Genomic DNA, 14,443 nt, shown 5'->3' with positions numbered 1-14,443 from the left:
TCTTGCCAGCCCCCTGCATCCACAACTCTAAGAGCGACAGAGCTGTGCTCCCTGACTGAACTGGTTGCAGGCAGGAACGCTATTGTGTAAACTAATCCCATTAACAGAACAACACATCTGGGTCAGCAGCATGACAACGGAAACATGATGGACCAATCAAAATTGTTAACCAGAGAAGTGACACCGTCGTGGCCCGTGACACAACAGGATGTAGTATGTGTGAAGGGCTCCGAGTGGAGCGGGCCGACGAGTCCGGTAAACTATAGAGGCGGGGACAGCCAGGGGCCAGCCCCACATGGGAGGCGAAAAGCGACCGACATCGGAAGGAAGTCGGGGCTTGGGTACAGCACAGTGGATGAGGCACCTCGAGCATCCGGAAAGAAGGTACCCACTCGGTATCGTGACGGCCGGGAAGAGGACAATAAGACAAAGGATCCAGGAAGGGGAAAGGGAGACAGGAAGCTGAGGGTAGAAATGGACGAGAACGGGAAGAAAAAGAGAGAGGAGAAAAGAAAAAAAAAGTGGAGGCAAGGTGGGACTACGCAGCAGGTGTGGCCGCCAGGTGAGGGCGTACCTCGGGGCCCGATAGGTATTGCACCCAATGATACCAGAGACGAAGATGTTTTTCAGACCTGTCGTCCACCGAGCACATCAGTTCCTCAAGGATAGGTCTCCGCTCCACCCGCAGGATCCACTCCCGAATCGAGGGCGGGGCAGGGTCACCCCAATGCAGGGGGATTATAGATTTGGCCGCCACCAGGAGATGACGGAGTATCGTAGACTTGTACCAAGAGACAGGATAGGGCATATGCAGCAATAGGAGGAACTCGGGGGTGAACGGCAGCTGTCTGTCAGTAAGAGCTTGAGCAGTGGAATGGACAGTGGTCCAAAAAGAGAGCATCCGAGGGCAAGACCACCATAAGTGAAGGATCGAACACGGGGAAGCCCCACATCTCCAGCATTCATCCCGTATGTCGGGATTGTATCGGGCTAACGTGGACGGAGGACGGTACCAACCGGCCAAGAGCTTATAGGACATCTCCTGGTCCCTGTTATTGATGGAGCACTGGTGAGTGAGGATCGAGATCTTATGCCATTGCCCCTCCGTAAGGGTCAGATTCAGTGAACTCTCCCACCTCCCCACATGGGGCGGAGTAGCGGGGTAAACAGCGGGCAGAAGAAGTCCATAAAGTAAAGACACACCGTGAGCCGGAGTCTCGTCTCGCACACAAAGATTCTCGAAGGCAGTAAGGTCCCGGAAGATCTCATGTTAACGGACCAGAGTCCGAAAGAAGTTGCCCAGCTGGGCATAGTGGAACCGATCAAGAGGGGCCGGCGGACCAGCAGCCACCAGGTCTCCCAACGGGTTCAAGCCACGGGAGGACAAGAAGGCCCGAATCCCGGACACCCCCCTAGCCGCCACCTCAGGGAAGAGGTTATCAATGTTGATTTATGTTAATGAAGTTCTGTGGTTATATGAGTCTATGTTTTACAAGAATAAACTGTTAATTCCTGCTGTACTCAATTCAAGGTAGTTGTGTCTACTTATTGGGTACACAAAGCAGGGTTCCAAAGTGTGCATGCTGACTGGTGCTGGAAGTGATTTCGGGGGACAACAGGAGGATACATGTGGGGGATCTCTGGGAGTTACTAAAGACTGTTCCATTATCCTTGCCTACATTCTAAAAGCACTGAAAAGTGCTGTGTGTTTGCCTAGAGTAACTTTGAGCTAATCTCTTGTCATAAACAATATATTAAACATTATTTGTTTGAAAAAGGAAAGAGGCAACGTGAGTAGACGTGGAGTGTCTGCTCTGATTGCAACAGTATTAGAAATATAGTTTTAAACTTAGCAGCAAAGTGAACTTATCATTATTCTGCTGTGCACATGAAAAGCCAAAACCAGAAACTGTATATATTTGAAAGAGGAAGTCAGCAGGACTAAGTTAGCTTCTGGTTTAATCGTGGCCACGATTAGCTGTCAGTAATAACTTCCGCTTGAAGATTTTTTTTCTCTCTTATTTGTCATGATGCGTGAAAACTATATACTTCGCCTCTGCCTGTTGTTCTTGTTACACATAAAGTCTAGTTGATGTGGCCATACCCATTGCTAATTTCCAAAGATGGACCAGAGAGAGGTTCTTATGCGTTATGTCAAAGACTTCCAGAAAAAGAAAGAGAATTCAGAAGAGTTTACCAGTGACTTCACGGTAAGATACTGAGAAAGCATACATACTTCATTACAACAAAATATTTTATTTTGGTGTTAATCCTAGAATTAAACATGGGACACATCGGGCACATCATCCTGGGATTCAAGACACATTGAGTACACTTACAGAGATCAATCTAATGCATTTACAGTAAAACACAAATAAAGTGCAAGAAGTTTGGAAGCTTTTGTCAGGATTACAATTTTAACTTCTTTAAATACATTAAACAACATTCTAGCTGATGTAAAACAAATTAAAGAAAAAAAGGCTTGAGTCAGGCATATGCTATAGTAAACACTGGAGATATTTGATATCTTTTGTATTTTATGTATATATTATTATTAGCTATTATATAACTGTTGTATTAAATTACTGGCTAATTATGTATATTGTAATAGATAATATATTCAAGCAGTCAGTTTCTTTCTGCTAAATCCAACTCAACCCCCAAATTCAATGCAATTACAAAAGCAGGATCCGCTTTCCTTCTGTACCATTTATGTATTATATTTACTGATGTTCCTGTTAATGGTAATGTAAGTCAGGGTACTTACACGTTCATGTTGCTTTGGCAGCAGCGTTACTATAACAGCACGGAATCTCCCACACTGTGGTCAGAAGCAGATCTAACTTCTAGAATCAAGTGGTATTTCAAAGCACGACAAAAGTAATGTACTACAGTACTGACGTGCACAATTATCAACTGCATTAAAGGTCATGTATTCTTAGACTAGGGGTGGGCAGAAATGAGAAAGTAAGGGGGTCACAAGTTGTCAGAGTAGGGCAGTATTAGAAAGATTGACTTTAAATTTTAATCATATTTTTCAAGAAGTTTAAAGAACCTTCGGTAATAATACCCATACAAAGAATACTGAATTTACTTTGTTTAATTAATACAAGATATATAGTTGTCACGTATTTCTGCTAACCTTTAATGAGTCTTATGTTGTCCTCCTTTGACCTTGTCAAAAAATGCTAGAGTACTTTCATTACATGTTTACATGTTTAAAGAACATCTAAGACTAAAACAATGTGATCCTTTGCAAACGCTAAGGCATCACTAAATAATTAGTCATTTGCTGGATAATTGTTTCAATGACTAGATGGACACAAGGAATTCTTCCAGTGTTGTTGACCTTTTTCAGAAGTCTTACTTGGTTTCTTTGGGGAAAAAAGGCTTTGTGTATGTAATTGATTTCATTGGCCAGTGATATGAGAAATAATAAAAGGGATGCCTGTATGCTTTCCAATATGGATGTTTTCCATTTCTTTTAAATAAGTTAATATGCACAAGAACCGAATCCACCCCGCTCCCCGCCCATTTTTTCCTTGAAATGGGGGTGTTTCCCGCTGCCGTCAGCTGGAACTCCCCCGAAGTCGGCGGGAACTCCCCCGACGTCAGCGGGACCACCCATCAACGCCAGCGGGACCTCCCGCTGACATCAGCGTGCAGTCCTGGCTGCGTCCCGCAAGGGAAGTTCCCAGAAGTTCCCAGGTATGAATATGCACATAACCACTAAAAACTGGACAGTGCTATAAAAACAATGATATAAAACTCTTATGTGATGTACTGTGATTTAAAGGTGTTGTTCCACTTAGCCCAAAAAAATTGCACTCCCTAGCACAGGGGTGTCCAACCTGCGGCCCTCCAGCTGCTGCAGGACTCCCATCCTCCTCAGCCAGCCCCTTGTGGGAGATGTAGTCCTGCAGCAGCTGGAGGGCCGCAGGTTGGATATCCCTGCCCTAGCAAATAATTTGTTGCAGATCCGTTATTTTATCCTCCAATCTGAACATTTAATTAACAAAAAATAGCACCAAAACTTAATTAAATAAGCCTTTTTAGGTTTCTATGGACACAACCTATCAGTTCTCCTTTTGTGCCGCATGACAAGGTTTTTGCGCAAAAGCAAATTTTGCTTGATTAAAGACTTATTTCTGGGAAGGGTTTGTATATGTGTAAATAAATGTATCCATTGTAAAATAAGTATAATCAGAAATACATATGTTTTTTAATCACATTTAGTATCATAGATGTTATATTTATACAAATCTAAACTGGTGTGCATATGACTTTAAAAGCATTAACTATAAAAAAGCAAACTGTTTTTCGAATCTAACAAATAGAAACAATGGATTGATATCTCAATTAGAAACATCTGGTCTATTTAGTTACCATTAGTGACATATACGTTTATACCATTAGGTTTCCATTTGAAACAGTAAATCATGGGAAATTATGCATAAAATGACTAGTTTCTATATGACAAAGACTCCAATTCTCCATTAGTACACATTTCCAAAGTGGGTAGTCTCTGGTAAACTACAACAGCTCCATGTCAGAGCTTCTGTTTTTGTGGTACTAGATGAGCCACTTAATATGGCTCATATGCCACTTTCTCACAAACACGTATCTAAATGAACCAGTCCTTAGGGCACATTGGGCACATATATTGTCTATATGCCAGCCTTCACTATTGACTGATTTTTGCATTGAACACCTGAGAGTAACAATTTCTGCAGTAGCGTCTGGATTTGATATTAATTTTCTAAAAGTTTCTAAATCATTATCTTCCTTGGATCATTATGTGTGTTCCATGATACCTTGTTTGTCTCCTCCATAGAGTTTATGCTATACTCTCAATTTATCTTAGAAAAGTGATCTTAGTAATAATTGGGTTGTCTTATAATTACTTTTAAATCTTTAGCAGATTGCAATGTCCTAATATTTAAAAAACAATGTAAATGGAAAACTCTACAATTATTAGTCTTAAAAGAGAGCAATGCGTGATTGCTGGCTTCAGGCACCCATACGTGTATGTAAACGCCACCGTACTATTTCTGTTAAACATAACATCTTGACCACAAACACTCTCTTATGTTCTAAAAACACCCTGGCTCAATTTTTTTCCATTTCCTGCAAGGTAGCGAAGTTTCATATGCATATGCTTGTTTGAACAATATAACAAAAAAATCATGAACAATTGTAGCAAAATAAAATATTACATTGTTTCACTTAAATTGTTTTTTTATATCATATGTATTGAATTTTCTTAAGGCATACAGACATATTTTGTTTATAGCACAGAAGAAAAGAAAGAAAAAAATAGCCAATTATTAACCCCTTCATTTATTTTATTTTATTTTTTTTTACCGTGTTTGCACTAAATGACTTTATTCAACTCTGATTGCCCACTAACTCATTAGTACACCCCCACACATTATATATAGTTATTTTCAGCACAAGTATGGCTTTCTTTTGAAATAATAATTTTATATATAAACCATTATCTTGTATGAAAAATATCTAAAAAATATGGGGAACATTGGGGGGAAAAAGTAAAAATGTTTCACATATAAAAACTATATATCACCACTGCAAATTGAAAAAAAAACTCCAAAAGTTTATTTAGGTATTTGTTCTGTTTTTGGAAACACCACATATGCCTGGTATTTTCATTTTTTGGCACTTACAGGGTTAAATATGAATGACGCGCATCGCTGTTTGTAAACAAGATTTTTTGAAAATGTGGTATGCTGGGAGTTGTGCCCCAATAACAGCCAGAAAAAGAAAAACTGCTAAACAAAAGTATATATTTTTTGAAGTATTTTACTAGGTGCATTTTAACACTTTTGATTTAACCATTTTGGTTCCAGTCTTTTTGATAATTTGTGTGTGTGGGGGGTTCATTATTACCTTAGATGACCCTTCTGTCTTTCTAGGGCAGGGTCATCCAGGGGCTGCCATAATGATCAGATCACTCCTATTGACCAGGAGTGATCTGATCATCACCAGCCCTCTGCTGATTGGTTCTGCAGCAGTTGAACTGCTGCAGGTAATTAACTTATAGCAACTGGCCTGTAAGCACCCTTGACTTTCAGGTCAGTGCTGTTTTTTTTTTTTTAACTCTTTCAATGCTTATGCGCCATAGTAGCACATCAGTGTCATACACAATCGCGGCACTGAAGGGGGTTAATACTGCAGGGTCGCTGTTAATGGAGTGATCAGGCAGCAGAAGAGGGTTGGGGCTGGTCTCCACACTCATGAAACATTGGCCCCTGTCCCTGGAGCTGGCAGCAGGGACACAATCACCCGTAAACCGGCGATTGCAGGGAGGAGCCCTATTGATCACACATGTAGGAGTGATCAAAGGGCTTGTGGGTGCTCTTTTTTGCTGTTGCTGGTCTGCCTGGACTTTGGTATTGTTTAGTATACAAAGAAAACCCCACAGGTAACCTCATGAGGAATACAAGCTACTTTGGAATAAATGCAGTTTTTTTTTTCCAAGGAGCACAAAGACAATCTCCCGTGCCGGCACTCCCCCCTGGGAAGTACTGGCAGGGGAGGCTGTCTGAGCGTATCAGAGAGTAGGATACAGGTCCCCTGCACCGCAGCGGGGGGATCTGCATCCTAACCCTGGTGCCTGCTCGGCGCCCCGGAACTGCATGACCCGGGCGTCGGACGCTAGACCCCGAATATAGGCCACAAAAAAAGTGCGGCCTATATTCGGGCAAATACGGTATATATACACAGTGGATATAAAATGTCTACACACGCCCCCCCCCCCCGCTGTTAACATGCTCCTGCTCCAGGAGAGGGACCCTTGTCTTAGGGAGGAGGGAATTATGAACAGTTCCAATTACCAGGCAATTTTGGCACAAAACCTTTAGGCGTCCGTTACGAAGCTAAAGAGGAAGTTTACCTTTCAGCATGACAACGAAGATTAACATTTTGGAATGACCCAGCCAGAGCCCAGACCTGAATCCGATTGAACATCTGTGGGGTGATCTGTAGAGCTGTGCACAGGAGATGTCCTCGCCATCTGACAGATTTGGAGCGCTTTTGCAAAGAGGAGTGGGCATATATTACCATGTCAAGATGTGACATGCTAATAGACTCTTACCCAAAAAGACTGATTGCTGTAATAAAATAAAAAAGTGCTTCAACAAAGTATTAGTTTAAGGGTGCAACCAGGTTATTGTGAGTCCCACCTCAAAGATTTCAGGTTTTTTTGCAATTGAATTGTTCACATTATAACAAGCTGAAATCTTTGAGTGGGGGGGGTAACAAAAAACTCACCAAAACTACATTCTACTTGTTAGCTGGTGAAAGCATATAATGCATATAACAACTTAAACAATATATTTTTCATTTACATGTGTTATTTATTTAAATACTGATTTTTGTATATCAAAGCATTGTGTTTTCTTTGAGAAAGAGACCTTCACATTTGAATTAATCAGCACTATAACCTGCCAGGGATACTATAACTATATCTATACATACACACATACCACAGGGTCAGTGCATTATCAAGTCTAAGTCAGAACTCTACAATTCCTGGACCACAAAGCTAAGAGGACTGGCATGTGAAGCAAGTGTTCTGCAAAGATACATACATGAAAATCAAAATATAACCAAGTATCTGTCATACAAGTAAGTATACACAAAAATATCTACGTCATATAAGTTGTGATGCTGTTTGGGTACACCCTCATGTGTATGCATATATACACATGCTCAGATATGCAGACACATAAGATATTATTATTATTTATTTTTTATATTGCACCATCAAATTCCGCAGCGCTGTACAATGGATATAGCCAGATGCGTTCATGTAGTGTCATTCCTATGTTAATTTACACCAACTTTCATACATATGGTCCCAAGCTCATACTTACATAGAATCCCTCAGTTCCTATGACTTCAAGTTGCTAGCTAAAAAACAGTAACACTCAGCCTTGTATTCAATTGCAAGCAATGAGTTTAAGCATCTTATTGGCTGATCCTGCCACATGCTAGGAATTAAGAGTTTCCATATGCCATTATTGAGAATACTCCAGTGATTGAGTATATCTATGTATCTGCAAATACCCCTGCTGGAGGAGATGGACCCTTGACCCAAGTATTACCCAGCAATACATCTTTTGCACCATCCTTAGTGTAAAGAGAAATTGCTTAATATATATGGTAGCTAAGTGGTCCTCTTGCTAACAAAACGCAACAACAGGCTTTGTGGTAGAACCAATGACTTCCACAAGCCTTGTCATGGATCCTGGTATCCTTGTATAGAAATATTGCATATCCTTGTACCTGATTCATGATCTTAAGGTGATTTGGCAAATCCAATGAAATGAGTCACACCATCTGGGGCTGCCTTGTACTTTTATCACTGGACTATTACAGCTGACATTGCTCCATCGGTATGAGAACAATTCAGAATATCTCTATCCTCTGATAAGTAACGATTATAATTAGATAATGATATTATAAAAAACAGTTATTTAAATTATTAAATGGCAATTATCTTACAAGTCCCAAGTTCAGCTACTTTATTAACTGGTTATACTAATTGAGCTTGTGTGCTTTATAAAAGAAGCATTTACAAGACATGATTATCACAGACAAGTATTCTAAATGCCTACAGAAATATATTTTAGAGATCATTACACACATTTTTGTGGAAAAGGGTTTCTTGTATAGCAAGAAAGGAAGGTGGAATTCACTATTAAATGAAGTTGGTCAATATATTTTAAAAATGCTGAGTAATATCTAGGTTACAGAGATGTGCAGGACTATAAAAAATATAATTAGCACAGGAAATGCTGGTAGAAAGAAACCCCATTGGTCTCTGGAGTCGAGGATAATATTAATGGATGGATTGCATGAAAATTGCAATACTGTTTAAGCAGCTTGAGAAACAATTTAGGACCCTCGTGTATTCTTCAGATCCCATCTGAGAATGGAAAAGAAAGCCCGGACATTTGTTATGATCACTATAATGCATAAACATTATACAAAAGAGTTTTTTGTATTGTGATCATTCAGTATAGGTCACCTTAAAATAGTGGAACTGCCAAGAGTCCTAGAAGCCTGTTACAATCTTGCTTTGAGATTTTTGTGTACCTCTTGGATTTCTATTTATATATTTATTGTTGTGATAGATTTCAGAGCTTAGGAAGATAGATCTCGTTTACTTAAAAACATAAAAAAAGTTATATTTTAAATCTACCTCATGTATAATTTGTCATCCACTTTTTTTCATATACGTATATATATATATATATATATATATATATATATATATCCCATATATTTATTGTATTTATTCATTTTCTATAAACGTTTTTTTATTGTTTTTAGAATTTAAAAAAACAATCTGCAAAGTTCAAGACAAACCAAAGTTATACCACCAAGGTTGCAGAAAGGCCTGAAAACTTTAAGAAAAACCGATATAAAGACATACTTCCGTGTGAGTACAAAGACACTACCCTTTTCTTATACAGCTAATTTGCTTCACAGTTTCCTAATTAACATTTAATGTGTCAAGGTGTAAAACTAAAATAAAAACCACCAATCAAACATTACATTTTGTGTAGTTAAGGAACCTATAGGTCTATTTACCAAACTGCAAGTGTATGCAAGTTTGCAGATGGAAAACGTCCAACTCACATTTACACTAGCATTAAACCTTACTGGACTTGCATTAATTTGACTGTAGCACAGAGACACCAACTGGATAATTGCAAGTTTCAGCTGGAAGAAGTCTTAGGGAAAAATTCCACGTATAAGCAGGCTTGGAACCTATGCCCTTCCAATTCCCGCAACTTGCACAATGAAATAGAGGGCTTTAACTCTATTCTATATTTTGTTTTCCTACATCTAAATCCTTAATCTATCCAATGTATTCTTTTGCAGCCTCTGAAACTTACCTTAATGGTATCCACCAATAATTAGTTAAAAGAATATATATGTGTATATATATATATGTGTATATAGTAATACCGTATTGGCTCGGATATAGGCCGCCCCCTTATATATGCCGCACCCTAAAAGTTTGGTGCTTTTTTAAAGAAAAAGTTTTTTTCTTTAAAAAAGCACCAAAAAAACATGCTGCCACTCTGTCCTCTGAGCGTATCAGACAGTAGGATACAGGTCCCCTGCACCGCTGCGGGGGATCTGTATCCTGACCCCGCTGCCTGCCCGGCGCCCGGGACTGCATGTCCCGGGCGTCGGGCGCTAGACCCCGAATATAGGCCGCACCCCCACTTTAAAGACTTAAAGTGGGGGAAAAAAGTGTGGCCTATATTCGGGCCAATACGGTATATATATTATATATAAGTGGCCACGGGTTATGAGGGATAATGCATATTTACTGTTATGCACCATGGTCAATCATGTTATGCACCATGGTCAATCCTCTAATGACTAATAAAATTATATTACTTTCTGTACACAATAATCCTGAGAGTGGCAAATATATCTATATATATATATATATATATATATATATATATATATATATAGCCTATTTAATTTTTAAACACAAATATATTGCTTCTCGAGTAACATAGAAACCATTCAGCTTATCTAGTCTACCCATTTTTCCTGATGTAGAGGCTTTGTCTTATATTCCGGGTATATTCTCATGCATGCTTAAATTGCCTCACTGTATTAGCCTATACCACTTGTGATGGGAGTCTGTTCCATTTATCTACCACCCTCTCTGTAAAGTAAAACGTCTTTACATCTAAATCACCAACCTTCCAGAGTATGGCCTCTTGTTCTGATATTTCGCCTCTGAAATAAACTTCCCTCCTGTACTTAGTTAAAATCGTAGACTTGGGAAAAGCATGGATCCTCAGCATTCAGGAGAAATAGCAAAGGATTTTTGTTTGTTACAGTGTTACCTTGTTTACATAAACTTATTTTAGTTAAAAATGTGTATGACATCTATTTCCTTGCAACAGTTGACCATAGTCGAGTGAAACTCTCACTGATCACATCTGATGAAGACACGGATTACATCAATGCCAATTTTATTAAGGTGAAGTATTGTGTTTTTTTCTTCAAAAATATTTAGTTTAGAGTGAAAGCAAAGAAAAATGTTGAAGTATTACAGACATCTCTGGGCAGAAATGGCTTTATTTACTTCATTTAATCTGTAGGTAACCATTAAATGGGGGCACCCACCAAATTATTGTATTACCTTTATTATTGTTATCAGAAATATAGTATAGAAATTTTCAAAATGCTTGTGCCGTTTTATTTTTTAAAACACTTCCAGTTTTTTCATTATATAATGTTTTAAGGCAGCCACATATTAGCCTTTTGTACATGTTTTAGCTCTGTCATCTTGACCCAGTCTTCTAGACAAACACCTCAGACTCCTTACTGCCTGCAGTTAACAATAAAATGGCTTATTGTTAACTGGCCAGTCAGACACTCTGACTGATGCAGGTCTATGGGGGAACCAACTTTGTTAACATTGCCATAAAGAATCAACTCGCTGTGGTGGTTGAGTAGGAAAAGTCACCTAAAATATCACATGACTGAGAGTCAGCCACCAGGTCTGCAGATTTTGTCAATGCACACCCACCTTACTGTTTTTGGCATTGCATAAGTAGAAAACAATTCTAACTGGATAGGCGAACTGTCCAGTTACCACTTACATTATCATAGGTTAAAATCTGTTATGAATTTGGCCTTAGGTTCTTTAGGGAGAATCAACTAACTTCCTCCACTCATGGCCAGGACCATAAAATTTGCGTGTGGAAGTCATATATCATAGTGTTGTTGGAACATCAAAAATAAAAAATGTACAGGATATGGTGCTTCTATTACATTTTGACCACTAGTTTCCTGCAACACCCTTGAAAATCTAGAGGTCTTGCAATTGGCAGTTCTGTACAGCATATAGAATATGGACTTAATAAGAGTTACACTCTGTTGAAGAGGCTTTACTTCAGTAACACTAAAGTTCACATTGTTTTCAATAGAATCTGTGACAGGAGGTCCTGTACCCTGACTGGGTACACCTGCCACACATTGCTTCCTTCCCGAGACTTCAGCATTTAACCCTCTCAGTGCTAGACAGAACTAGCGCTAGAGAGATGAAACGGGACTTTGCCCACCATGGTGAAAACACGCAGCCTTATATCCAAACTGTTTCAGATAAGGAGATAATCACCACAAACAATACCCTACCCAGACAGCCCGGCGCCACAATCAGGCCACCAAGCACAGCAATGCAAATATAACATTGTTGTTTTTGGGGTGATCCCAATGTGCTCCCCTCTCCCAACCACCCCTCTTCTGAGCCCCACCACGGGTGGTATATTTGTGCAAAAGAGCACTCTGGTGGGGCCAGGGGCATCTGTAATATTTAGGGTTAAAAAGTCCAGCAGGCACTCCTGCGGATCCTAACCGACAAACAGTTTCAGAGAATTACGGCTAACACCCGGTCAGATACAGGGCAAGGGGAATAAAGATCCAATGGATCCGGGTGACACAAGGGTGGGATTATACTCCTGGGCACAACCAAAACAACTGAAGAAGGGGCTAATAGTTTTGCTACAAAGGTCTTTTTACTTATAACAAAAATACACATTCAACATGGTATATACCATAACATATTTCTTAATAAGACATACATATCAAGTGTCCTGCTTTTTCAAGTTGGTTTTGATTTTCTAATACTGTCCTGCATAGCACCATCCGGCTTTTAAAAGCAGTGGGGATCATGGCATTGACGGATCCAGGGGGGAACACAGGGCAATTGCCCCGAGATAGATATCAGTAGGTTCTAGGAGTAGTAGGGATAAAGAGGTACGTTCCAACACCCAGACTTTATTTCCTTAATTTCCAGGAGTGGGTGAGGTTTAGCAGGGTCACGTATCATCATTGTATGACCCCACACGAGTAAAACGAGACGCGTGAGCTGCACCAAACACTAGCTGAGGCTTTTGTCTGAGTATGTTAGTGTGGGAACATGTGTCATTGGGTATGTTAGTGTGTGAGTCTGGATGTGTTAGCATGAGAAAATGTGCCTTTGTCTTGGTATGTTAGTGTGGGGGGTATTGTAGTGTGTTAATTGTTTTTATTTTGGTATACTATTATGCTGTTGCATGTGTGTGTGTGTGTGTGGTGGGTATTTAGGAATGTTAGTATGTGTGTGTCTGGGTATGTTAATGTGTGAACATGTGCCTATTTCTCGGTATGTTAGTGTGAGTGCCTGGGTGTGTGTGTTGTGTGTGTGTTAGTGCCTGGTCTGTGTGTGTGTTAGTGCTGAGCGTCTGTGTGATTGTTAGCATGCGTGTCTGTGTGTGTTTGGGTGTCTGTTCGTGTGAGTGCCCCTCCTGAGGTTAGGCTCCAGAGGTTAGGTGATCTCCTGACCTCTCTTGACTAATCCAGGTTACTGTAACATAAATTACGATCTGTGATGTTGTAGCATAGACCTCCAATGCAGATCCCATGTAGCCTACTTGAGGGTCACGCGGTAGCTTTACTGGGTGTGGTGTGCAGATTGTCCTGACTATGCCCCCCAAAGTGGCAACCACCATCTCCAACTCTAATCCACCTCCAGGGGGACACTTGAAAAGTTGGGGAATACACTAAAATTCTGGAACACCCCATCAAGATGGACAAGATTAATAAGCCAGGTCTACATAGAAGATACTGCTTTCATTGTGGTTTAGTCAGTAGCGTAAGGGGGGGGGGTTGTGGTCCGCCCCGGGTGCTACTCATCAGGGGGGTGCCACGACGATCGCCTAACACGGGCCTACAGCTCAAATAATACTTCAATTAATGTGTATATATATATATATGAGAATGTCAATATATAAAGCAATATATTTTTGAGAACAATTTAGATAATTCAAAATCTTCCTATATATCCCATAATAAAACATGGCTATCGCACAGAAATGGCTATTACAAAAATGGCAGTAAATCTAATTCCCTATTGAGTCCATTTGAAAATAATGTATCCAATTCATAAATCCACCATGCTTCACGTTGCTTAAGAATATTTTCCCGATCACCCCCTCGTTTGGGTCTGAGCACCTGTTCGACAACCCGTAATTTAAGGTCCGTTACTTTGTGTCTCAACTCATCAAAATGTGATGGAACCGGTAACTCCAGTTCTCAATTTAATGGTGGATTCTCCCACATAAAAGAGGTTGCAAGGACAGGTAAGTGTGTAAACCACATAGGATGACTCACATGTATAGCAGGATTTGAGGTTATATCACTTTTCTTTCTGTGGTTGTTTAAACCTGTCCCCCTTTAGTATGTTGGGACAAGCCACACTACCTAAGCATGGGACATTTTTTTGAACCCAAAAATCACTGTGGGGCATCACATTTTGGATTTTTAAACTCAGCATGGACCAATTGGTCCCGAATAGTACCACCCCTTGTATGAGCCATTAAGGGAGGTGATACAAACT

The 14,443-nt window shown here is 40.0% G+C and overlaps 1 protein-coding gene across 1 annotated transcript in view; it reads left to right on the top strand.

Moving 5' to 3' along the window:
* The first annotated feature begins 2,022 nt into the window (after nt 1-2,022).
* Nucleotides 2,023-14,443, top strand: part of PTPN22 (protein tyrosine phosphatase non-receptor type 22) — a 72,176-nt gene continuing 59,755 nt past the window's right edge. Inside the window, exons 1-3 of the mRNA XM_053457639.1 lie at nt 2,023-2,210; nt 9,358-9,466; nt 10,965-11,041. Coding sequence (XP_053313614.1) covers nt 2,124-2,210; nt 9,358-9,466; nt 10,965-11,041 — 273 coding nt within the window. The 5' untranslated portion in view covers nt 2,023-2,123. The remainder of the gene's footprint in view (nt 2,211-9,357; nt 9,467-10,964; nt 11,042-14,443) is intronic.

The sequence above is a fragment of the Spea bombifrons genome, chromosome 2 (assembly GCF_027358695.1).
Source record: "Spea bombifrons isolate aSpeBom1 chromosome 2, aSpeBom1.2.pri, whole genome shotgun sequence".
NCBI classification, from domain to species: Eukaryota; Metazoa; Chordata; class Amphibia; order Anura; family Pelobatidae; genus Spea; species Spea bombifrons.
The sequence above is the reverse complement of the archived record's forward strand: the minus strand, read 5'-3'. Positions and strand labels throughout refer to the sequence as shown.